The following is a 25,064-nucleotide window of genomic DNA, read 5'->3' as shown; positions in this document are numbered from 1 at the left end:
GATCCAACCCCCTTGGATCTAAAAACAAGGAAAAATCAATCAGGTTCTTAAAAAGAAGGCTTTTAATTAAAGAAAAAGGTAAAAATCATCTCTGTAAAATCAGGATGGAAAATAACTTTACAGGGTAATCAAACTTAAAGAGCCCAGAGGAACCCCCTCTAGCCTTAAGTTCAAAGTTACAGCAAACAGAGGTAAACACCCTAGCAAAAAGTACATTTACAAGTTGAGAAAACAAAGATAAAACTAACACGCCTTGCCTGGCTGTACTTACAAGTTTGAAATATGAGAGACTTGTTCAGAAAGATTTGGAGAGCATGGATTGATGTCTGGTCCCTCTTAGTCCCAAGAGCGAACTCCCCCCAAAACAAAGCGCACAAACAAAAGCCTTCCCCCCACCAAGATTTGAAAGTATCTTGTCCCCTTATTGGTGCTTTGGGTCAGGTGTCAGCCAGGTTACCTGAGCTTCTTAACCCTTTACAGGTAAAAGGATTTTGGAGTCTCTGGCCAGGAGGGATTTTATAGTATTGTACACAGGAGGGCTGTTACCCTTCCCTTTATAGTTATGACACAAGGCTAACTGCATTTCTGACCCCTTCTGATCTCTTTGAGCTCACCTCCTCTCAGGTCTCAAGCCTCTAGCCATCACCTCTCTCTTGGGGTGGAATCACGTGATTTCTTCATTCTCAGATCAGGCCTTAGCTGCAGTCCCCAGTGATCCACGATGATTAATTCAGCAGGCCTGACTTAGGCTCACACCCTGCATTTCTGTTCCCTCTGGGAGCAGTGACAGTAGTAAACAATGACCAGGCAGCTTCCTTAAAGCAAAATATTACCTATTTAGAACCAAAGCATTTAAGAAAAAACAGATCTTAAAAACTATAAAACATACTACGTATATGTCTAGCCTACCAGGCATTTACCATCTTTCACAAGGGGATGCTGGTGTTTCTAAGCTTTCTAAAGGTCTCCTGAGACTTCTAGGGTTTGCATAATTTGTTCCCTTAACTCTCAATCCATTTCTTTCCCCCTGCTTCATGGAGAGTCTCCTTTAAAAGCTGCTTAGTCTTTGTGATCACCCCGCGTCCCAGAGACCAAGTCATCTTTTAACTGTTTGTAGCTCTTTGATCTATTAATTCCTAGTCTTGGCAGAAAAAGGCTTGCAACTTTGTTGGAGAAGGATTCAAAGTCCTTGAAGTAGATAGCTTTGCCCATTGCCTTGCAAGTGTGTGCTGGAGTGTCCATATCTGGGCCATTGTCTTCGTCCTATTTATTTTTCCCCCCAGTTCCCACTTAAGTTAGCTCAGTACATTCATACAGGAAAGTCTTAACCCAATTGCACAATAACTTCCCCTCACTGAGCAGCTCACATACAGTGTTCCTAAAATTGTCATCTCAATATTCTTAGATTATTACATATCAGTTCCTACAGTATTTATAGCATTATTACATCTCAATATTCTTAGGTTATTACATAGCAGCTCCACGTTTGTTACAATGCTTACAAAATAAATTGGACCAGATTTTCAGCCTCTGTAAATTGGTATAGCTCCATTGACTTCAGTCAAGCTATGCTGATTGCACTATTTGACCATCTAGCCTACTGTGTTTAATTTAAACTCAAATATGGGCCCCTTTGCTTCTTAAATGGCTCTGCCTGTCCTCTGTGTGCTAAGAGCCTCTAATAGGATACATGAATTCATACCTTAAATCCATTTTGACACTGTAGATCCAGGTTTCTTTGTCCCAGGTTTCATTATGCGTGCTTTAGCTAATGGCCATGCTTCTCCCATAAGCTTTCTTTGTTGTAGAAGTGTGTTCCTGAATAAGAAGCAGAATTACAAGCTTGTCAACTATCCTACATGCTGTGGGCTAGTCCTGGATTTGGCCTTGCAATCCTGCTGAGCTACCTTTCTTCTATATGTGGGGCTCCTGAAATCTCAGAACAGAGCAACAGAAAGCAGATTAAGTTCTTAACATGCCGACTGCCTTAGGTGCTAAATAAATAAAGCCTCCCTTTCTCCAGTAGGATTGCTATTCCAGGGGCTGGAAAGAAGAACAATCAGAACTTTCTCTATCAGTGGTTCCCCTTCCTCCTCGTCCTCCTTCAGTGTATCATCATTCAGTGTTGCACTGTAGCACAAAGATCCCACCCATAACTGGTTGTCTCATGTAACCTTGGGTTCATCTACACTTGGAGCTGGGAATGTGATTCCCAGCTCAAGGAGACATATTGGTGCTAGCTCTCATCGAGCTAGCATGCTAACAATAGAATGTAGCTGTGGCTGTGAGAGTGGCAAGATGGGCTAGTTACCCCAAGTACATACCATGAGTCTCTGACAGGCACGTAATCAGGGTGGCTAGCCCCTCCTGCCACTTGCACTGCGGTGGTTGCATTCTATTTTTAGTGCACTAGCTCAATGACTGCTAGTGCAAGTATGTCTCCTTGAGCTGGGAATCATACCCCAAGCTCCAAGAGTAGACATATCAATCTCAGATATCCCCCTTGTCTTTGTGGGAGGCACATAAACACTAGGACAGAACCTGACAGCTTGGTCTATTTCTCTCTCCCTCCCCGCAATTCCAGCCCTCAACTGCTTGCTTTTTCCCCCTGGGATATCCATTACTCTCTTTCTTTATTCCCTTGGGATTTTGTGTTATATCACATTGTCAAATGGCAACTACACTATCTCCCTTTGAATCCATTCTCAAAATCCATTTCTCCTGTGATGCGTACAAGAAGTTAGCTACCTAATATTGACTAGGTTGAGGGGCTTTCAAGGCAATATATATTAGGGTGACCAGATGTCCCGGTTTTATAGGGACAGTCCCGATTTGGGGGTCTTTTTCTTATATAGGCTCCTATTACCCCCTACCCCCACACCCTGTCCTGTTTTTTCACACTTGCTGTCTGGTCACCCTAATATATATATTGCTTTTATGTTTTATCCCTCTCCCTCCCATTCATATGTTTCTTGGCTTCTTAAATTATGAGCTCTTCAGGGCAGGGGCTGTGTCTTCATGGGTGTGGACAGCACCTAGCACATTGTAGGTACTACTGGAATCTAAATCCCAGATAATGTGGAGTTGGTCAGCAGACTATTTGATACATAGAATTATGGGCATGAAATTCCTTTATTCATCTGGAAAATATTTGCTATGTAAATTACCAGGTTAATTAATTGTCAGTTGTGGGTTTGCTACCAAGTTCCACATTTGAACGGAAAGCACTCAGAGGAAAGATTGAAAACATTTCTCTTTAACTGTAATATAGTATCTCTATCAGCTAAGGGTTGTCACACTGTTTGTTTAGTTGTGGTTAAACAGGGAGCTCCATTCCCAAGTGCTTGTCTCTGAAGTTCACATTCCAACTGTGCTGAGATCAGAGAGGGGAATGGACAGATTGTTCAAGAAGCCCAAGCCAGCTTTAGACTTTGCTGTGACAGTTTCAACCATTCATGCCCCACCACAGATTCAGAGATTTTTTTATTCGGCAATTTCCCACATGAGTCAGGAGGCTTTGCTCTAGGATATCGCTTGGAATCATTTAATTTAGAAGCAAGGGAATTTAGCTAGGAAGCAACTAAAGGGATTTAAAGTACTCCAAGACATTCTGTGAACTTCTTTCTGGGGGAGGAATTTTTAAAGTGTATTATACTAATTGCACTTTTAAAGAACCATGAGCTTTCACTGGTAGATGGATTTCCTTTGCAGCCACGGTGTACCTGAAAAATCCAAATCCAAACCTGCTGTCTGTCTGTCCTTTTCCCATTTTTTGTTCTCCCTTTTTCTATAGAAAGAACGCCACTTGTTACCATGTCAACCAACATGAGTCAAAAGCTAGTTCATATCCTGAAATGCTAAATATATTTGGCTTTGGTACGTAGATTTTGCTTAGCTACTAGGCTATCTTTCCAGCAAGACTGTTCTTTATTTATTGTCCCCTATGGCCATTAAGAGTGTTTTAGGAATGAGGGGGAATAGGGGGACTTCTTCCTTCACAGATTTAGTTGACAGTGTTCTTTTTTTTTTTTTTTTTTTTTTGGTCTGATATCTGTTACTTTCCTTGAAAGTCCCATTATCCTCTATTTTCACTTTCATGTCAGTAGAACAGGAGCCTCTAGAAATCGTAACAGTTGGTGCCTTGCTGTGGTGTTAAATGAAGCTCCTCTTACAAAATGTGCAACCTATTTGTGTCTGTCTGCAGCATTCACACTGATATACAAAATCAGGGGTTTTGGGTTTTTTTAATTTGGTTGTGCTGCATTTACTCAGCATTTTCAAGGCATATGAACTTCTGGCAAATGGCAATCGTTTGTATGTAAAGCATGGTGTCTTACATAGAGCTGCTTCCTCCACACTAAGGATACGTCTATACTGCAGCTGGGAGCATGCTTCCCAGCTCGGGTACGCAGACACACATTAGCTCTGCTCAAGCTATCACATTAAAAATAGCGGTGTAGCTGGGGGTAGCATGGGTGGCAGCTCAGGCTCGCTGCCTGAATACAAACCCTCGCAGACCTTTTGGGTACATCCTTTGGTAGCTAGCCCAAATCGCGGCCCAAACTGCCCCTAGCTACTTTTTAGTGCACTAGCTCAAGCAGAACTAGCATGTCTGTTTCCATACACGGGCAAGTATGCTACCAGTGTGGATGTATCCTAAGAATAAATGATGAAAGTGCAGCCAGTGAGGGTGTGAGCAAGTCTGTGTAGAGATTTGTGAACTGCAGAATCAGATCCAATAAGGGGAACGACAGACATTCTAAATCTGAATGTCCTTGTCCCTTATGCACGAGCACTTGGGAAGAAGGGCATGATGGCGTAAGGAGCCACCCCTCCAGCCCCACCTGTGTGCATTGTGCAAGGCCCAAGGACACTGTCAGTCCCTGCATTCAGGGGAGCACAGGGGCTGCTCCTTCTAGGTACCACCGGGGTGCACATTGCCCCAAAGGAGGCGTGGGGGAGGAGACAGGTTTCAAAACACACACACACCTCTGCCCGCCGCCCCTCCCCCCCCCCCAAGATCAGCAGACAGGAGTAGGCCGTGCCATCCTCAAGGTGGGTGCAGCTATGCACTTCCCTTACACATCTTGAAGCTCAGGGTGGGATTGCATTTCCCTGAACTTTGCTTGGGGTGGGATGGCTCCAAAGTGCATCCTACCCAGGGCTAAATGCCACCGTTTAGCCCTGTATGTGCACAGTGCAGCTCTAACAGAGACCTTCTCTCCAAATTGCTTTTGTTAAGCACTGAGCTGTGGAGCATCAGATTGTTTTCTTTTGTTTGGTGTGAGGTAATTCAGGCAGGCAGGCAGCAGGATTAAAAGTCAGTAGGAAAGTGCTCAACACCCTAGGGAAAGAAAAATTAAATAAACTCTGTGGGTTAGTCAGGCAGCCAGACTGTTAGCTCGGGAGCCAAGCCAGTAGGTTATTTGCTTTTCAGTTAAGGAAACAGTAGTTCAAGGTAATCCACCCAGAACATTATAACTAGTATAAAAATGAGAATTTCAACCCTTGCTCACTGCAATGAACCTTTCTGTAAAGAACAAAGACTCCACTGATGCCTTGCTTGGGATGTGGCAAATTTTAAAAGCAGTTATGTAAACTCTTGGGCCAATAACCACTTGGCCTGGATTCCCCCCTTCCAAGAAGGTGGCATGGGGATGGAAGATGTTCAGAAACTACAGTGATGGGCACCAGGATAAGCATCTGCATAGATAGATCAATGATTTCCCCCTTGGAGATTTCCTAGTATTGGTCCTTTGGGTTGAAGTAGCAGCTTCCCTCCCCCCTGTCCCGCATGCTCCACAGAGCTCCTGAGGTCTCCAGTAGAATCCTAGAATCTCAGAGTTGGAAGGGACCTTAGGAGGTCATCTAGTCCAACCCCCTGCTCAAAGCAGGACCAATCCCCAGACAGATTTTTGCCCCAGATCCCTAAATGGCCCCCTCAAGGATTGAACTCACAACCCTGGATTTAGCAGGCCAATGCTCAAACCACTGAGCTATCCCTCCCCTCTGCACGGAGGTCCTGTGTCTACATGCCAGATTTAGGGATCTCTAATCCCAGCCCCACCATCTCCCTGGCAGTGTGGCTCCATTGGAGCCATGTAGTCAAGGACTTCCCCAGCTGCTGCTTCCTCCAGGATCTAACTCCTCCTGAAGTTGCTTTCCCTGGCACAGAAGAACACAGCCTCACACTGTATTAATTGTCCACTATTCTAATTCATTGGTTTGAGGGGAGTAATAGGTGCATCCCGCTTGACTCTTCCCCCCCTCCTGAACACAGCACATCATTTCGCCATCTACAGATCCCAGACTTCCCTGAGGTCTCTCCACAGGGTCCAGGCCGACCAGGAAGGTTATTGCTGTAGAAGTCACCAGCACCACACCTACCCAGCCACACCTCTACCTTTCTTTGTGGGGAACAATGGAGTAATTCTGAGGGAAAGATCCAGCCCCTGTGATTAGAATCGCTAGAGTTTAGCAGGTGAAAGGAAGTAACTAAAGGACCCCAGTGATCCTTTCTGCTACTTTCTTTAGAGAGCCAGTTTGTCACATCCAGGGTAGGGCATGGAAGCATTCCTTCTGTGCCAGAGCTCTGTTGGGATTCAAAGGCAAGTCACACACACCATAGGTGTTCGTTGTGCTGGTGCAGCTGGTCCTCCCTGCTCAGGCTTTCAATGCTGTAGGTCAGCAGAAGAAGTTAGTCTTCAGAGCTGCTGATCAAACACCTCACCCAAAGTCTAATCCTCGGCCCACCAATGTCAATAGAAATGTTGTCATTGACTTTGTAGGGCCCAGGATTTGGCCCCCCAAATACCATTAAAATTCCAATCAGTTACCAAAAGCTGTTCAATATCAAGCCAGTGCTATTGCCTCAGTTTAGCAACAGAAAATAAATAAAAGCACAATAATTTCAGTGTTTGGATTGTAAGCTCTGTGAGGCAGGGACTATCCTTTTGTTCTGTGTTTGTACAGCACCTAGCACAATGAGGTCCTGGTCTGAGACTGCGGCTCCTAGGCACTATCCTGCAATACCAATAATAGTAGATAATAAAAGAAGAAATGAGTGTCAGAAATAATGCTAAACATTTCTAGACTTGCTCTGAGCAGGCTTACATTACATGGTGGTTAAAATACTGGCAGCCGGTCAGCACTAGCTCTAGCACCAGTGTGCCTACCAGTGGAGCTGAACTGGGGCTAGTGCAGCCGTGGGAAATGTGCAGGAGAACACTAGTGTAGATGCAGCCAGTATGGCTAGAGAGCGTGGAGATTCTCTCTGGCACATTCAGAGTTAACTGCAGTAAATCAGAGCAGAGGTTTTTGGAGTATCTGAGCATTTTGCTGCCTAATTCAATTGAATCAACAGCTAACATTGGCAGAGCTGCTTTGGGAAAAGGCCTATACTAGAGTTACTGTGAACTAGTATTCTCTGGCTCTTGCAGTGGACACTGATAAAGGAGTGCCTTGGTTTAAATAAGGGATGGGAGGGATTTATTTTGAAACTACTTTCACAAAAGTGACTCTAAAACTTAAAAAAAAAAAAAAAACTTTCTGGGATTGAGTAAAATAGGCTTAAAATGTGAGGTGTTGTATGTTAGCTAGTCCATTCCCAATGGAAGTTCAGTACCCACATTGCCAGGTTGTGTGAAAAGGGGTCTTTATTACACAGTAAACAGAAACCGAGCTTCTTTCAAAGAGAAAGTACCTCCTTCTTGTCTCTATCTTGGCTTTCTGTAGCTAAGAGTTGGGTAAGGTTTGTTCCACCTTCTATTCGTGCAGCAGATAGAGCTGTGGGAAGTTTTCATATTGTCATTCATTCTGAAGGGAGAGTTTATTTCTGCCCGTTCCCTCGCTGTGACCTCTGCGTTGCAATACCTGGCTTTGTAGCCTCAGTAATAATTAATCTTAAAGGCAATGAGATAGTGAACTTATACCTTGCCCTTTGCCTCTCAGTTGCATTCACTTTGTTTTATGGTGAGAGAGTGTGTGTGAGAGGCATCTAGAGTCCTGATTAATAATAGTTAAGCTCCACAAATACAGAGTATGATAACTTTTGTTTTAAACAAAGCAGTAAGAAAGATTTTAAAAAAACCAAATAACTGTGGTTATACTTCCTATAGCATTTATCCATTATGAATAGTATCAGTTTACCAAGCTAGGACGTCTGCTGTACTAGCCAGTACATCATGATTCAGCTTCCATCCATTTGTATCTGCTCCATCCTACAGCACAGCTTGTTCTCTTCCAAATTCCACTTCAGAGCTGCTGCCCAAAGAGAAGGAGGAAGCAGTTTGTCTTGATCCGAATAACTACCTTGCAGCTGGTTCATGGGAGCATTCATTCTATTCTAGTAGCAGCAAGTGCACATACTGCAGCCACATTGGAGGGATGTGGAGAAGAGATTATGGGCAGCAATTCCCACCCCATTCGCTCCTAAAAAAGATGGGGGAGAAATTGTGGCCCAGATGGTTGAGAATGTGTACAAAAGAACTCTGAGCTAAACAAGTTTCATATCAGTACCCAGAGGGAGTGAGTCCTCTTTCAATTGCCCAACATAATTTGAAAAAAAAATCAAAACCTTAAGGACTTTTGGAGCCTGAGCAGCACTGAGAGTGGGAGGAGGTGACAGTGGCTCTAGGCATTATACCTACCTGGGCCAGGAGCTGGCACTGTACCACCTAGATTTGCTGTGACAGCACATTCACTAACCAGCTCTTGCTACAATTGGGACAAAGGTATAGCCCACATTCCCCATCCCATCCCAGAGCAGCCCTTTGGCCTCAAGTCATTGTGTGGAGATAGGAGGATCATGGCTACACCTTACTGAGGGATAAAATGCTACTGGCTATGCCAGGAGAGCCCACCCCACCCTCCCTGTGCAGTACTATAGCTGCCTCCTGTACCCTCCCATCTCAGTACATCTACATTAGGACAGCCATAATTTGACCCTAAATCTTGAGGTTTGGCTTCTTTACTAGTCTCACCAACTCGGATGGTGAAATGGCCTTTTGTAGGGTTTTGGTATTAGGAGGGGGCATACCCATACAACACAAAGTCAGTGGGAATTTTGCCATTGATTTCAATAGGAGCAGGAGCAGGTTCAAAATGATTTGGTAAGGAAAAAATGTTGGCTGTTGATCCAGCTCCAGATAAGAGCTGTCAAGAGAACCAGCTGTTCAAATGTATGTCATTTCTTGTATGTACTTTCATTTTAATTATTTCTCGGGGTCATCTGAAGTAGCCTGTATAACTGCAGCCGTTTCCTGGCATATCCATTTTTGTATGTATTCATAACAAGAATTATTTTCTGAAGCCAAAAACATCTGGAGGTGGTTTTTTGTGGGTTGTTTTTTTTTATTGGTTTGTTTTTGGTATAGAATTTTTTTGATGCTAGTGTTGTCTCAGGATGCATCATATCACAAAGGAATATGGCCAAGTTTCTAAGCCTAGTGACTGATGATTGGTGACTGCAGTCAAAGATATTCAGATAGTTCTGAAGCTTAGAGTTTATCCAAACTTTTGGTTGCTTGCTCAGTGTGAACCCCAAATCGTCTCAGTTTCAACCATCAGTAACAGGCTTAGCAGCAAGGAATACTTAACATTTAGGACTTGTCTTCCTGAGGAGTTATTCCAGAATAGCTATTTCCTGTGTGTGGCTATTTTGTGCATTAAGACATTCTTATTCTGGAATAAGAGCATCCATACATGGAGTTAATCAGGAATCGCTAATCTATTTTAAAGTCACACCCAACTTTATTCCAGATTATTTCTATGTGTAGACAAGCCCTCAGGCATGGCTGAAATCTGCTCTATTATCTGAAACCAGATGCTACAAAAACTGAATTTTGGGATCCAATTAAGACAACTTGGTTTTCTTGTTTGTCACCTGGCCTACTTGTTGATCAGCATTTCTCACAGCAGAAATTTGCCCAGGATTCATTTACAAAGAATTTTTGGGTTGAAAGTTAATTATAATATTGCTTTGGTAATTGCAATTTCTGTTTAATTTGTGCTGCCGCGAAGCCTTGATCCATTTTCTGTGTTGTATCTCAGTTGGTTACCTTTATTTGTGCATTTCAGGGGAAGTCCTACCCATTCCGGGGTGCATTCCCTCCAGTATGGAATCCCATAATTTACCTGGATTATAACAATCTGTGGAGGACAATGGATGAAATGGGGAAAGAGGTATGATATAAATGCGGACTGCATATATATCTATTATGAGATTACACCATCGGTCTTGGTGTCATAGGGAATAGGTTCAGAAAAACCCTTTCAGAATTCCCATATGGCATGTCAGACAACAACCACAAACACTGAACAATATCAGGGCACGTACACTGAAAGGGTAGAAGTGATTTTATGGCTAAAGATTGGAGGCTGAAATGTGCTATTTTACTAAAGGACTTTTAAAAATGTCAAACCCTGGACCATGGAGGACTAGACTGTGTTTAAACAGTCTACCCTTTATAAAGGGTATAGCTGCAGGGCCCCAGGAAAAGCACTGTACGTCACAGAGGTAAGATTCCTGCCTGGCTTGGGGAGAATAGCAATATGTTACTAATCCAGACCAGTAGGGGAGTACTACCTCCTGTGGTGGCACAGCTGTGCTGTCCAATGTATTGGGAAAGAGGCAAAGTCAAGACTCTGCCCATGTGCTCAAGGATGGGGCAAAGCAGCAGATGTGCTTAGCACCTGCTTACCCCTACTGAAGGTCCAGGAAGGCCATGCCAGGAGTTGGGGGCGGGGGGGAAGGGGCGTGGAGGCTTACTATCTCTCCCTAGAAATACCTGTTATGATTATATTGATGTTCATGGGCAGCTGCGTAAGATGGCTAGTTCAGAGCGGTGATATTTTTAAAATCAAAATTTGTAAATGCTTCAGAAATGGAACTTTTAAAATTCTTGACCATCCACTGTGCAAAAAAATCCCTGCAGAGGATTCCAAACTTTCAAATATCTGTCAACTGTTCCATAACCCTACTATTGAACGGGGGGCCAATCTGGCAAAGACTTACACACATCTATAACTTTCCTAACACAAGGACAAGTTACTCACATGTGTAAGGTTTTGCAGGATCAGGTACATGCATTATGATGTACCTATACTGCATGCTTTCTCCCAGAAATCTCTGATAATACCTTTCTTTTGACAAGATTCAAATAAACAGTAGTGCATTCCTGTGTTGAGACTTGTAGGCAGCAGATCATCATTAAATGTGTTGTTCAGTTTTACAGTGTTCATAAAAGGCCACATTCTGCCCTCAGTTATACTCTGGGTTTGCAAGAGTGTATCTATTGAGGAAACAGAGAGAGAGTCCAGATTTACACCAGTGTACCAGTCAGTGGGAGCAAATTTGACCCACTATATTAGCAGGCCTGGGGCTGCAAACTAAATATGACTAGGTAGTAATATACTATGCACTAAGTTTAATATTTTGACTTCATTTGTAGATCCCTGCTGATGCACCCTGGGCGGCCCCACATGCTGCAGAATGGGACAAAATGACAATGAAAGAGCTGACTGACAAAATTTGCTGGACCAAGTAGATAACATTTTACTTTAAAATCCTCTAGCTTCCTTGGCACATGATATGATGGGGTGTAAAGTGCACCTACGGAGGTCTTGATCATACTCCTATTGACTTCAAGTGGGTCAGGTCAGACTGCAGTTTTGCAGATGACACAAAGGGAAAAGGGATTGTAATCTCTTAAGAGGAGAGAGTTAAAAATATAGAATGAGCCTGACAAATTAGAAGTTTCTGAAATCACTGAAATGAGATTCAGTAAGGACAAAGGCAAGGTGGCTAATCTATGAAGAAATAATTGAATGCTCAAGCAAAGAATAGAGGATAATTGGGTAGACAGTAGGAAGAGGGAAGGTTGTAAAGGTATAGTGGATGATAAATTGAACGCATTAACAGTGCTGTGCCGTCACAAAGGCAGCAAATGTGATACTAGATTGTCTCAACAGAAGTCCCCATGTAAAACAAGTTAAATGATTGTTTCTTTTTGTTCAGCATTAGTGAGGCCACAACTAGGGTAGTTTTTGGCGGTGTGGTATATAAAAAAATTGACAAATTAGAGCAAGCCCAAACATCATAAATAAAAATGATATATGGGTTTTACAGCAGATGGTCTATGAGGGCAGGTTAAGAGAGTTGAACATGCAAGGAGCTGAGCGTCTCCTGTGAGAACTGAGCACCCAATGGGAGTTGAGGGTGTTCGGCACCTGGCAGCACCATCTTAGAGTGTAAGCTTTTGTGGGAATGGGCATTGTCTTTTCCTTGTCTATAAAATGCTATGCACATTCCAGGTGCTATGTGAATAAAAACACCACTGCATGGATGTGGAGTCAACACCTCCAGTTGTGGTCTGCTCTTCCTTCCCCATTTCATAGAATCCTCACTATAATAAAGCAAACAGAACCAGGTAGACTGTATTAAACATATCCCACCTTGTTGTGCCATTCCCTTACATTGTACTAGAATAGCTTCCTCCTCTATATTTAGTACAGTACCTTTTATTTAGGCAGCTCAGCACTGTTTGCCTTTTCTTTCTTACTACTTTTTAGTACTATATCAAAGATTTCAGACTACTTTCTCCCTCAAGGTATTGTGCTTCTCCGAATCCTTCTCCTGCTCTAAGTCTTACAGAATATGGCCACTAGGTTTCTGTCCTGATCGTTATTGCATGATATTTTCCATACAGTTAATTTTATAAGCCACTTGTCTGCCCATGCATGGTGTCCAGTGGTTCTCAACCCGCAGCCCAATCAGCACACAGCTGCGGCCCATGTGACATCCCCAGGGCCATACAGGTAGTGTGTGTGTGTGTGTGTATATATATATATATATATATATATATATATATATATATATATATATATATATATACACACACATGTGTGGATGTGGCCCATATAACCCACAGAGAGCTGCTTATGCAGCCCATAATGGGTTGAGAACCACTGTTGTAGCCTATACAAGTAATTCTGAGCAACCCTTTCTACACCAAATGGACTTGCTTCTAAGTCAATAACTCACAGATGTATAAGCAGTACTAGATTTATAATAATCTGTATGCTACGGTGCTTCTGTGCAATGTGAACAAAACTGATTCTATTGCTGATTCTTGTAATCTTAATAGGGATGTTGAGCTGAGATATGTTCAAAAACTCAAAACTCTCTCTACTTTATTCCCTTCAAACCAATCAAAGTTTCCTAGCTGCTGTTCAGAATGGTAGTATTATAAGTAGGAAACTGATCTTTCTGCATGCTGGGTGCTTTCAGATCCACACCAATAACTTGTAAAGGCAAGTAAAGTGCATGCCTAAGAAAATAAATCTACCCTCAGAACCAAAGGAAGAAAAGGCTGTAAAAGTTCAAAAGTTACATATTCCATCAGAGATAGCTTGCTAAGTTGGTTACCTCAGCAAATCAATAGAGATTCTCTCTGTTAATGAAACTTTATCTGGAAGCACTTTGACTGTCTTTCATAAATGATCTAACTTAGTATATACTAATTAACAAATCACAAGTGAAATACAGGTGAATGTTGTGTTCAGTGGTGTTGCACCAGCAGAGAATTTGTCCCTGTGTATATATATTTACTATGATTGCTGCCGTTGCTGTACATTGCAGAACTTAAATTTGACTAGGCAATAAAATTTATTGCAGTGACATGTGGGAGAGTAAGGAGTGGCCTTGGAAATGTACTCCTTAAACTACCAGGGACGTATCAAACCGTGGGAGTGGTGTACTTGATGAGCTCCCCATGGAGGAGAAAGGAAGAAGACCTCCACTAACTGGCTATCAAATGCATCTCCTGTTGAGAAAAATATTTGTTTTGTGGCAATAGTGGCAACTGGGAAACTAGTTAAGAAGCAGGGTAAATAAGAATGGGTAAATGGTAGGGAGGTTCATATAAACATATTCAAATAGTCCTTTCTACAGGCCAAAAATTGAATTGAGCAAAAATGATCTGTGCGCTTTTGGGTAATAACCTTGTTTAAAGATAATAATGAAAAACTAATAATAGCCAACAGCAAAGTAATATTTATTAGAGTTTAGTGAATAATTGAATTTAAGTTCAATGGCTAACAAAAACAACAAAACCTGTTTTGAACCAAAACAGAATTGTTATGGTTTTTCTCACCAAAACAAAAAAAAACGCAGACATTTTGTTCAGGTGCAATTAAATATTTTAAATATTGTTTTGAAATCATATTTCATTTTGAAAGTGTAGTTCCAAAACAAAATGTCAAAACCAAAACATTTTGACATTTGCAAAAAAAAATTTTGTTTTTTTTTTCAGCTGAAACTATTAAGTTCAACCTGAATTTGTGATTTGGTTCAGGGTCCTGAAAAATGCATTTTTGGTGAATGTACTAATTATCCAAAAACTTTTACCCAGCTCTAATATCTACTTCCTAACCCTGTTGTCTTTGCTTTTATTTTGCATACAGAACTGCCAGAGAGTTTGCTACTCTCTTTGTGAACATCAATGTTACCTCTGAGCCACATGAGGTCTCTGCTCTCTGGTTCCTGTGGTACTTGAAGCTGTGTGGGGGGACAACCAGGATATTTTCCGTAACCAATGGGGGGCAGGTACAGAATGTCATACATGTTTCCTTTCTTGAGACCATAATGAACAAGTGTGGTGTTCCCTTTCCATTGCACAAACTTAACACATTCTCTGCAGTTAATGAAAAGATGAATAATCAGTTTACACGGTGCAAGAGTTCAATATGTGTTTGAAGGTGTCAAATTATCATCTATGGGAGCTCTGTACAATGTGGCATCTAATCAATCTAGGCCTCAAGTTAAATCAGGACAATTTATTTAACTTCCCTCCCCACATCTCTTCAACATCGTTCTTTTTTTTTTGCTGCTGTTGTAATATCTGCCATTTTGGTTTCCATGGTCACTTATCATTGAATGTATGAGCGTCTTTCAAGCATACAAAGCAAGTGTACTTCAAACTAAATATAAGTGTAGTAAAAAGTGTACTTGGATAACTTGATTAGTTAACTCAAAACAACTCTTGAAAATCTGGCCTTTTTTGTGGGCTCTGTGCACTTGAAAATCTGACCCTGATCTTCTCGTGTGTTAACAGAATTTATTATAGACTCTACTCTAATGATGATTTCTTGGTGGGGTTTTTTGTTTCCAGGAGCGGAAGTTTGTTGGGGGTTCTGGTCAGATTACAGAAAGGATAAAGGACCGCCTCAAAGGCAGAGTTAAACAGGAGAGGCCTGTAGTTCGCATTGATCAGTCAGGTGATAATGTCATCGTGGAGACTCTAAACCATGAGATATATGAGGTAATTCAATAAAAATAATAGTAGTTTGCATTTAGTGTGTGTGTGTGTGGGGGGGGGAAATGTCCACTGCAGCTCTTAGCCAGATGTAATCAGCACCACACATTTGTGTGTCTCTGCTTCTCAAATTCCCCTGAAAGTCTTTGAATCTACTTTACTGATTTATTTATGACTGGGTCTCATATTAGTATATTGTTAATTGGCTCCTGACATTAGTCTACCTTCTCTCTGCTTTGTTTTATTGTGTTATTTTATATTATAGCACCCACAAAGGTCATCTTAAATAAAGGAAAATAATATTTCTGTTCATACCTAAGATTGCAGTTGTGTGTGTGTTATATATCAGTGCCTTATGTTTCAGGGCAGTTATGTGATTAGTGCCATCCCCCCAGGCCTGACTACAAAGATCCATTTCAACCCAGAACTACCATCAGAGAGAAACCAGTTAATTCATCGTCTTCCTATGGGTTCTGTCATTAAATGTATGATGTACTATAAAGAGGCCTTCTGGAAGAAGATGGGTACGTGGGTATCAACTATGGGGGGAAATGAAGAACTTGGGAGTTTAGTGCTACACTAACTTTAAAGTCATGGGTTTATCATCTTTAAGTGTTGGAGAATGGGCAAAAAAAAATTGTTTCCAAAACTTTGTGTGTGAGGATGCTTCATTTCCAACATCAGAACAGCCACTGTTGCATTAAACAGGTGGATTTTTTTAATGTTATGAGGATTTATATCTCTTCAACTAGCCACTAAGTTATTCCACTATTGTCCACCACAGGGTTTCTTGCACCTACCTGTGAAGCATCTGATCACTGTCAGAGGCAAGATACTAGACTGGGTGGACCAGGGGTCCAATCCACTATGGCAATTCCTATGTTATGTCCTACCCTTCTGTTTCTACTCTACTTCTGTGTAATCCCCATTGAGAATTCCACAAGGAGTACAAGATTGAGTCTCCACTGAGTAGACTTGCCAAGAATAGGGTTCTGGTGTTGTTTTGGGCAAGCTACTTTTTTATTAGAGTCTGAATTTTTTTTTTTTTTTGCAGTTTCTGTTATTTGATAAGAGTAAGTCTCCATAACTTTCTGTGAGTCACAAATAAATTCATACAAAGCAACAAAGTCCCCATTTAAAAACAAATTAGGATGTGTGTCTACACGCAGTTTGGGAAACTGTACTGACAGGGGGAGAGAGAATGCTAGAAGAAGGTTCCAGATTTCTAGGTATTATCAGTGAATGAAGAACAGCTATGCATTTACTTTTTATTGAAGTTTTTTCATTACTACTAGTAAATAGCACTCAGCAGTTGTTATATCTGTTTCCTTTCTCCTGTCAGATTACTGTGCCTGCATGCTTATTGAGGACGAAGAAGCTCCAATTTCAATAACCTTAGATGATTCCAAACCTGATGGATCTGTGCCTGCCATTATAGGGTAAGGCACCCCTAGTCCATGTTCCTAGATTTATAGATGCTTGGGAAAGGACTTGCAGAGGGGATTGGGAAGCATGCAAATCACTATAGGTGATATTCACCCATTATGAGGATGCATACAAGGCACTCTGGGCCAGCTGCAGTCTTTGGGCATCCTCTTGTGTGGGATAAAGTAGCTATGCAGCCCCTTCAAGCCTCTGCATTCCTTGGAGCGAGGCTTTGCACCAGCTGTAAGTAGGCCAGTGCCGAGGAGGCTGGTGGGAAGGGAGATACATTGTCCAATGTGCCTATTCCCGTGGTTGAAGTTAAGCACACATTTAAGGGTTTTGCAGAATTGGGCCCATAGAAATTAAACCTCTCTTACTCAGATTTACCAAGCATCTTATTACAGCTATACTGGGCCTTCTCTTTTGGCCATGCTGAATACTGAAAATGCAGTTGACAAGCCATTGTTTGTTTTGAATCTGCAATGCATTGAAGAGATGAAGAACTGTTCCTCACAGCATCTTGTAATTCGGTCAAAGCACAGCTGTTCAGTGACAGATTTAGAATTCTGGAGAAACTGCCAAATATTTAGCATTTCATTTTGGAAGGAGAGCTGGAAAATGTGTAACAGCATTTAGTGGCTTTTGAAAAGAGTGAATTAAGTGAATATAAATTTTAAAAAACTTTACAAAATGTTTCCATTTTAAATCCAAGACGAACCTTCCAAACAAGCTGAAAAAACACTTGTGTATATATACACCAAATAATTGCATGTACAGTACCATACAGGGAGAGCCTAACACTCCTCTTGAATTGTGTAACATTATGGACACAAAGTTTTAAAATGTCCTTGTTCTGGACACCATGAAACCCCCTAACATTCCTCTCAAGTTACTGCCAACAACAGGAATGTAAATATTTTTTCTTACTACTAAAATCAATGTTGGGATCATCTCTTTGCTAGTATGCACAACTTTATAAAGGATTCCAGGAGCCAAATTCACCCGAGGTGCATCTCCATGGAAGTCAATGGAATTATTCCAGGAATCAATTTTGACTCTAGCTGAAAACATCTTAGAGCAATTACTGATAGGAATGTGACTGTAGCCTTCTAAACTGCTTGTCATAAAATATATGTTGTGTATACTGTAGCCTCACTCCCCTGCAATTGCCCTGTAGCTGACCTAATCATGGATCTTTTAATAAAATAAATTATATTGGCTTTGTGGGAGGGGCAGCTACCTGGGAATTTAGAGGGACAAGAAAACTAAAGCCCAGTTCAAGGAAACTCAGGTCTCGATCTTAGCCAATTCGGATTTAGATCTCGATATGGAAAGAGAGGCTGCACGGGTTGTGTTGGTTGATTCTCTCCTCACACTGGATAAGGATCAGGGTGTTGCCTAATTCCGTTCCCCTGAAGTCAATGGGCATTGTCCTGCTCACTGCAGTGGGAGGAGAATTTGGCCAATGCAAAGCAATTGTGAAAATTCCACCACAGGGGTGTCTATTGATTGTTCTAGAACTGTGAGCGCTCTTTGATACCAGTTACCATAGGGTACTATTGACCCCTGTGCAGATCCTAACAGGGGTAGATGAAGTTGCTTTTAAAGGGCTCGGCCCCTTTCTGAGATCTCCCCCAGACTTTCCCTTGGCAGTAGTCCATGCCTCCATCACCTTAAGATTGAGTTGCTGTACCCGGGGTTACACCTACAACTCATTAGGAAGCTTCAGCTAGCACAGCACATGGTAATCAGTTTTGTTAGCTTCCTGCAAGGAGCACTTTACTCCTGCGCTCTTTGTACAAGCTGATCGTTTCCGGATATAATGCAAGAAGCTATTGAATATGGATAAATGTATTCTGTGATAATTAAGCTTTTTATATGATAAAAGAATTAGACTTACCAGTAGTGTGTTTGTCTCACTCATTGTAAAGTCTTTTTAAGCAAAGACTTTATGCCCTTGCTTTGTAAATCAGTCTGTGTATTGACACTGCACAATATTTATGTCCTCTTTTTCTTTAGTTTTATCCTTACAAGAAAGGCCTATAGACTTGCACATGTCAGCAAAGAAGAGAGGTAAGAACTTACAAATTTCAAAGAGTTGTTCTTTAGGATGCTTCACCGAGTAATTTTATATACACATAGAGTAACTACAGATAGTATTCCCCAAACTCCGAGGTCCAAACTCAGCTTGCGTAAGCAGGCACAGCCCCCAGTGAATCCAGTTTAAGGATATTTTAAAGTGTCCACATGCTATCTGTTTTTTCATGTTATCACTAGCACATTATCTTTCATAGATAGTCTTGGGGCACTGTTTTTGTCTGTGACAACTGCTGGTTACTGCAAAGATTCCAAAATGCTTCCTTCCTTCCTGACCATTTTCACATAGCTGGTCCATTAGTGAAATGAAGGGAGTACTGAGGTACATAACGTTTGGTGTCCTTCCCCTACACGCCAGACAGAAATATTCTAACATTTATTATTATTTACATACATGTATAAACATCCGTGTCTACAACAGTACTGTTTCCACAACCATATATGAAAGAAGAGTCCAGTTTGAAGCCTATTTTGTTATTCATAATAAATAAAATACCATTGAGTATTTTACAGGTCAAAATCTGCTCTCAGCTACCCTGTTGTAAATCTGGAGTGATTCCATTGACTTCATTGGAGCTATTCCAGACTTATACCAGTGAACCTGAGTATAATTTGACTCTGCATCCTCAGATAACTGTACAAACATTCGTTTAATGGCATGCAGTCCAGCATGAGCCTCCCAAATGTGATATCAGGATTTAACACTTAGGCATCGGTGTTTGAAAATTTGGCCTAAGAGTATGAACTTGGAATCTGTTGCACATACAAAAATAACTTTAACGTGTATTGAAACAGATTTTAATGTTAAGAACAGTAGCAAAGAATGAGGTTCTTTCACTTGTTTTCTGATCACTGTTTATATTTGTGTTTAGGAAGAGAAAAATCTGTGAACTGTATGCCAAAGTGATGGGCTCAGAAGAGGCTTTATATGTGAGAAACCACTGCCTGTTCTTTTATTTACATGGTGGTAGTACTACTTGTTTCTTCTGAATGGTGAAGCAAGGACAACATTTACATTTTAGTTCTCAAAAGCAATGCAGGTTATGCCATATGATACCCACTTCCCCAGCTGCTGGTGAACCCCAAACACTAGAGAGAGACAAGAACTCTTTCTCTATACCAGAAAAGAGGATAAGAATTGTCAAAGTTGTCTATGTTATATGGGAGAGCAATGCTCCAGAGAAGTAGAAACCTGCTCATTTTGTGCTGTTGGATAGTATTAACAGAATGCGGTGTCAGTCCTGTATCAGCATTGTAAAAAAATAATAATTCTAGTTTTGTTTCCTAAATGCCAAATATTTACTTATTTTATTTCCAATATCCTAGCCAAGGGCTTGTTCTTTCTTTCATGTCTTGTTAACTATTACAGCCAGTGCATTATGAAGAAAAGAACTGGAGTGAAGAACAGTATTCAGGGGGATGTTATACAGCCTACTTCCCACCAGGCATCATGTCTCAATATGGAAGGTAAACTAGATAACGTGCTTTTTTTTTTTTTTTTTTTTTTTTGGTAACTTCTTTGTAATTGTTACAATATTCTTTCCATACAAAACACATTGAACATACAGCATGTGTGTGAAATCCTGGCCCCACTGAAGTCAACGTGAATTTTGCTGTTGACAACAGTGGAAGCAGGATTTCACCCACAATCTTCAGTGAAACAGAACACACAGGCTAATGGACCTATGTCAGCAATACAAGACTTCTTCTCACTAGGTCACTGCCCAGTTTTTGCTGCTTAAAATGTTTAATATGTTCCTTCAGTTCTTTCTAAAAGAGTGATGCTGTGACCACTGAAATCAATGGGAAAGTTGCCATTAACTCAATACCTGCAAGGTCAGGCTCAGGCAGAGCTAATTCAATTAGTGACAGGGAAGAAACAAATAGGGATATAAGTAAAATTCTTATATATAACCCCACAAACAACGACATACAGTTCTTACACCTAACTAGGAGCACAGGAAAATTGCTTTGTTCCATATGGTCCACTTCAGCTACTAGTGATTAAAAGTCTAGTTCTATTACTGAAGTACTTGCTGCGAACATGATACTCCTTCCTGCACATAATGGGAACAACCCAACCCATACATCCTTGGCAGGGGCACTCTGTGGCCCTTTTAAGATTTTTCTCAAACTGGCTGCCAGTCGTCTGGGGAATACCCTGTCCATGTTTCAGGGTGCTGGGGATCCCCTGAGCATGTGGGTGCTATATTTTATTAGCCTGAGTGCCATGGAGTGATGGGGGAGGTTTACGGCTTTGCCCACAGTCTGAGCTAGTCTCCGGCAGCTGTTTAAAGTCTAACCCAGTGTTTTCTCTGTGACCACTAGAGACTCTCCCTCTATGAAAAGGGAGTGCAATTCCTGTGGCTGTGTTGCCCAAAAAGCTTATGGAGTTTGTGCAGCTAGCATCTGAACTATAGTAGCGCAGGGTCCTGAAGGGGGAGATGCAGCTTTCCCTTCTGCATACAGAGGCATCTCTCTCTCTCTCTCTCTCTCTCTCCCTTTAGCATGCAGCCCTACAAATGGGAAAGGGCTGCTGAATCTCAAAATGTAAGAGCAACCCATCCCTGCAAAGGCATCATTCATACCCAGTTGTTATGGAAGAATAAAAGCAAAGCAGCCATACAGGGGAAATAAATCCATTTAACCACAGTGCATTTCTGGAGCCTCTTAGGATTGTTCCCTATTCAAGCACTAAAAGGAGACATCTTCTGAGAGATCAGTTTATGTCTTGGACTTTCTCTGTCTTGACTAATGTTAACATGTTGTACATAGCAGCAGGTAAGATGCTATTCTAGGGAAAACCTAATGTATTTCTTTCCCTCTCCATACCAGCCCTTTAGGAATTCTTGAGAAACTTGACAAGCTCTAGTGTCAAGAGCAATAATTGCTTTTAAAATGATTGTCAGCCTTCTGTTAGTGGCCTTTGACATTTTACATTTGTTTTAAAGGACCATTCGCCAGCCCCTCGGCAGGATCTACTTTGCTGGCACGGAGACCGCTACTCAATGGAGCGGGTACATGGAGGGGGCTGTGCAGGCGGGAGAGAGAGCAGCAAGAGAGGTACGGATAGCCACTTTTCCTTGATCGTGGCTATTGAAGACCAAAAGAGGCCAGATGTTTCATGGAAGTTTCAATCTTAATATCAGACTTGGAGTATGTCTGCATTTGGAGCTGGGGCTGAGATTCCCAGCTGGAGGAGACATATCCACGCTAGCCATCATGAGGCTAATGCACTAAAAATAGAGTGTAACTGTCCTGGCGTGAGTGACAGGGCCGCCCCAAGTACATGCCTGTCAGAGACCCTAGGTACGTACTCAGGGCTAGCAGCCCCTCCCACCACTCACGCTGCTGCAGCTACTTTTGATTTTTAGCCTACTCCCTCACTGAGAGCTAGCACAAGTGGGTCTCCTTGAGTTGGAAATCATATGCCCAGCTCAAAGTGTAGACATACCCTGGGAACGTTAGCTACGGTAACTGTACTAATGAAAGAGGGCTCCTAGAATGAACAGTGGCAAGATTCCAAAACACCATGAGCCAAAGTTTAACTATATTCTGTATATTATGAAATCCTTTGAGGCATTACAAGTTGAAGTCTCAGACAAATCAGAATGTTACCAAATTCATCACTGAAGTATTAAATCCAAGCCTGTGCAATCTGTCTTCTGCCTAAAAATAAATACCTCAAGCCCAACTCTGCCCTCAGATATACCCATGCAACTTCCAGCAGAGTCCATTATTTGGTTTAGCTCATTATGTATTTGTTGCACTAGCTATTATTTCCAGGTATAGACCCTTAAAATCTGACCTTTTTTAGTACAAGTGATCACTCCCTTCTCCTTCTCTCTGACAGGGAACACTTAGCTAAGTTCTGTTGATCCATCGTGGGCAACGAACAGTCTGGGTTTAAAAAAAAAAAAAAAAAAAAACAAGCAAACAAATAGCACATCCAGGGCTTGCTTCTCAGTCAGACCGGGTATATCTGCACGGCAGCTGGGAGCAAGCCTCCCAGCCCAGATAGACGGACTCCCGCTAACTCTGCTTGAGCTAACACACTAACTATAGCAGTGCGGACCCTGCAGCATGGGTGGCAGCACGGACTAGCCACTCGAGTCCCCAGTCCGCCTGACCCCCTGGGTCTGGACTCAGCTAGCGAGTCCAGGCCACCATCCTTGTCGCAACATCCTCACTGCTATTTTTAGTGTGATTGCTAGAGCAGAGCTAGCATGAGTCTGTCTCCCCAGACTGGAAGGCTGGCTTACAGCAGCAGTGTGGACATACCCAGGATAAAAGGACCTGAAAGTGGGCACAGATTATATTTTATCCGCACTGTTCCTTTACTCTGGCAGAGCAGTGTAAAGGAGGCGTAGTGGGACTGAGAATCGGGTCCATGGCTTCCATTTGATGTGTTAGTATATTATTTTAATAATCATAAGTGTTTCAGATCACCCCTCCTTCTCTTTCCCTCTACACACCTTAACTGTGGTGGCTACAAAGACATTTACCTATTTGTGCTGCAGACGCTTTATGCCCTTGCAAACCTCTGCCCTTGTTACAGCACTTTGGTTTTTTGTTTGTTTTAAAAACACTGATTTTTATATTCCCCCAAAAGCCAAGGGATAACTCCACAATCGAGAACCTTCAGAGGTACAAATTTACACCCCTGTCCCTGTGATCGGCAATCCAGCCAGCATCACTGCCAATAGATTTTCAATCTCATGAGTGACGCAAGATTAAACTTACTTTAATATTCCTCAGGCTGGGTAATAGATTGTCAGGGAACCTTTTCACCTGTGCCTGGTGGGATGAAACGTATGACAACTCTCTCAAGTGGGAAAGCTGCACAAGTCTCTCTGACGTTTAGCTTATGAAAAAAAAAAGTTTTTAATTTTCTTCATGTTACTTAATGTTACCAGCCTGTGCTTATTAAGCAAAACATGAATGTTCATGTGGTCTCATTTTTCTTCCAGATATTGTACGAGATGGGAAAGATCTCAAAGGATGAAATCTGGATGCCTGAACCAGAGTCGGAGGCAAGCTTTATCGCCTATGTATTTGTAGAGCAATAGCTAAACACAGTATTCTGGTTGCTAGCCCTAGCTAAGTTCTTATAGCCATATGAGTGCTTCGGATCACCTAACATTATGAATGAATTCATCTTCCCAATACCCCTGTGAGGGAGGAAAATATTGTTCGCTATTTTGCACATGGGTAACTAAGGCCCACAGAGAATGATTTAAGTGCCCAGGGTACTACTGGGAGTCTTGGAATAGCCAGGAAATGAACCTGATTCTGCTGACTCCCAGTCCAGGTCCTTAACCACAAGACCACCCTTCTTGCCTAGCCTGTTGTCTGATTTACATCAGTGGTTCTCAGCCTTTTCCATATTGTGACCAAATTACAACAGAAGGTATATTGGGACCCCCCATTTGGTTAGAAAGAAAGAGAAGCCTATGATGTATATAATACATCAGTGAGCTCTGTACTCCCCTCTCATGGCAGAGGTGACCCTACACTAATACTGAATGTTTGCTCCTCCAGGATGTCCCAGCCTGGCCAATCACTACTACCTTTTGGGAGAGAAACTTGCCATCTGTACCAGGACTGCTGAAGCTCGTTGGATTTTCCACTTTCTTCACTTCAGTGGCTGCCGTTGGGCTGTTTGCCTACAAAAAGGGGCTGCTAGCTCAAAACTAAAGAGTGTCCATGGGAAATTGCACACTTGCTGCTTTCCCCTTCCCAGTCCAAGGGTTATCTTTGAAGAGGAGTCACATGGAAGGCTGGAAAGGGCAAGAGACCTTCTTTAGACGTTCTTTTGAACACCTGCATTAACACACCAAAACCATTCAAACCAGGGTCAGTTCAACAACAAAAAGATCAATTGTGGTGAAAGAAGTGGCATTTCTAGTTTCCTTCTACATTAATTTGTCTTGATTGACAGCATAAAATCAATTACATATATTTCCTAACATCTGGAGGGGACAATCCAGAGCAGAAACTTGGCAAAGGGCAAGATGCCTTTGGATAATATATTTTCTTCCATTTGATGTTTTTTTTTAAGTGAAATTAATATATATATTTGTTTTAAATCCATCTCTGTGCAGAGGCCGAGTAGGTTAGAGGGCTCTTCTGTAAAATCCCTGCTGTGCACAAGACTGACAAGCCAATCTGATTTACAGTAGCAAAAAAATAAAAACATATTTGATTATTAGCTAGAGATACAGAACT

The 25,064-nt window shown here is 41.8% G+C and overlaps 1 protein-coding gene across 1 annotated transcript in view; it reads left to right on the top strand.

The window, feature by feature from the left end:
• LOC135875153 (amine oxidase [flavin-containing] A-like) overlaps positions 1-24,533 on the top strand; it is a 36,017-nt gene extending 11,484 nt beyond the window's left edge. The window contains exons 3-14 of the mRNA XM_065400150.1: positions 10,078-10,182; positions 11,451-11,542; positions 14,464-14,605; positions 15,171-15,320; positions 15,679-15,838; positions 16,657-16,753; positions 18,759-18,812; positions 19,709-19,766; positions 20,206-20,303; positions 21,788-21,899; positions 23,807-23,869; positions 24,378-24,533. Coding sequence (XP_065256222.1) covers positions 10,078-10,182; positions 11,451-11,542; positions 14,464-14,605; positions 15,171-15,320; positions 15,679-15,838; positions 16,657-16,753; positions 18,759-18,812; positions 19,709-19,766; positions 20,206-20,303; positions 21,788-21,899; positions 23,807-23,869; positions 24,378-24,533 — 1,287 coding nt within the window. The remainder of the gene's footprint in view (positions 1-10,077; positions 10,183-11,450; positions 11,543-14,463; positions 14,606-15,170; positions 15,321-15,678; positions 15,839-16,656; positions 16,754-18,758; positions 18,813-19,708; positions 19,767-20,205; positions 20,304-21,787; positions 21,900-23,806; positions 23,870-24,377) is intronic.
• The last annotated feature ends 531 nt before the right edge of the window (positions 24,534-25,064 follow it).

Source organism: Emys orbicularis, chromosome 1 (genome assembly GCF_028017835.1).
Source record: "Emys orbicularis isolate rEmyOrb1 chromosome 1, rEmyOrb1.hap1, whole genome shotgun sequence".
NCBI classification, from domain to species: Eukaryota; Metazoa; Chordata; order Testudines; family Emydidae; genus Emys; species Emys orbicularis.
This window is presented reverse-complemented; position numbering and strand designations above follow the sequence as displayed.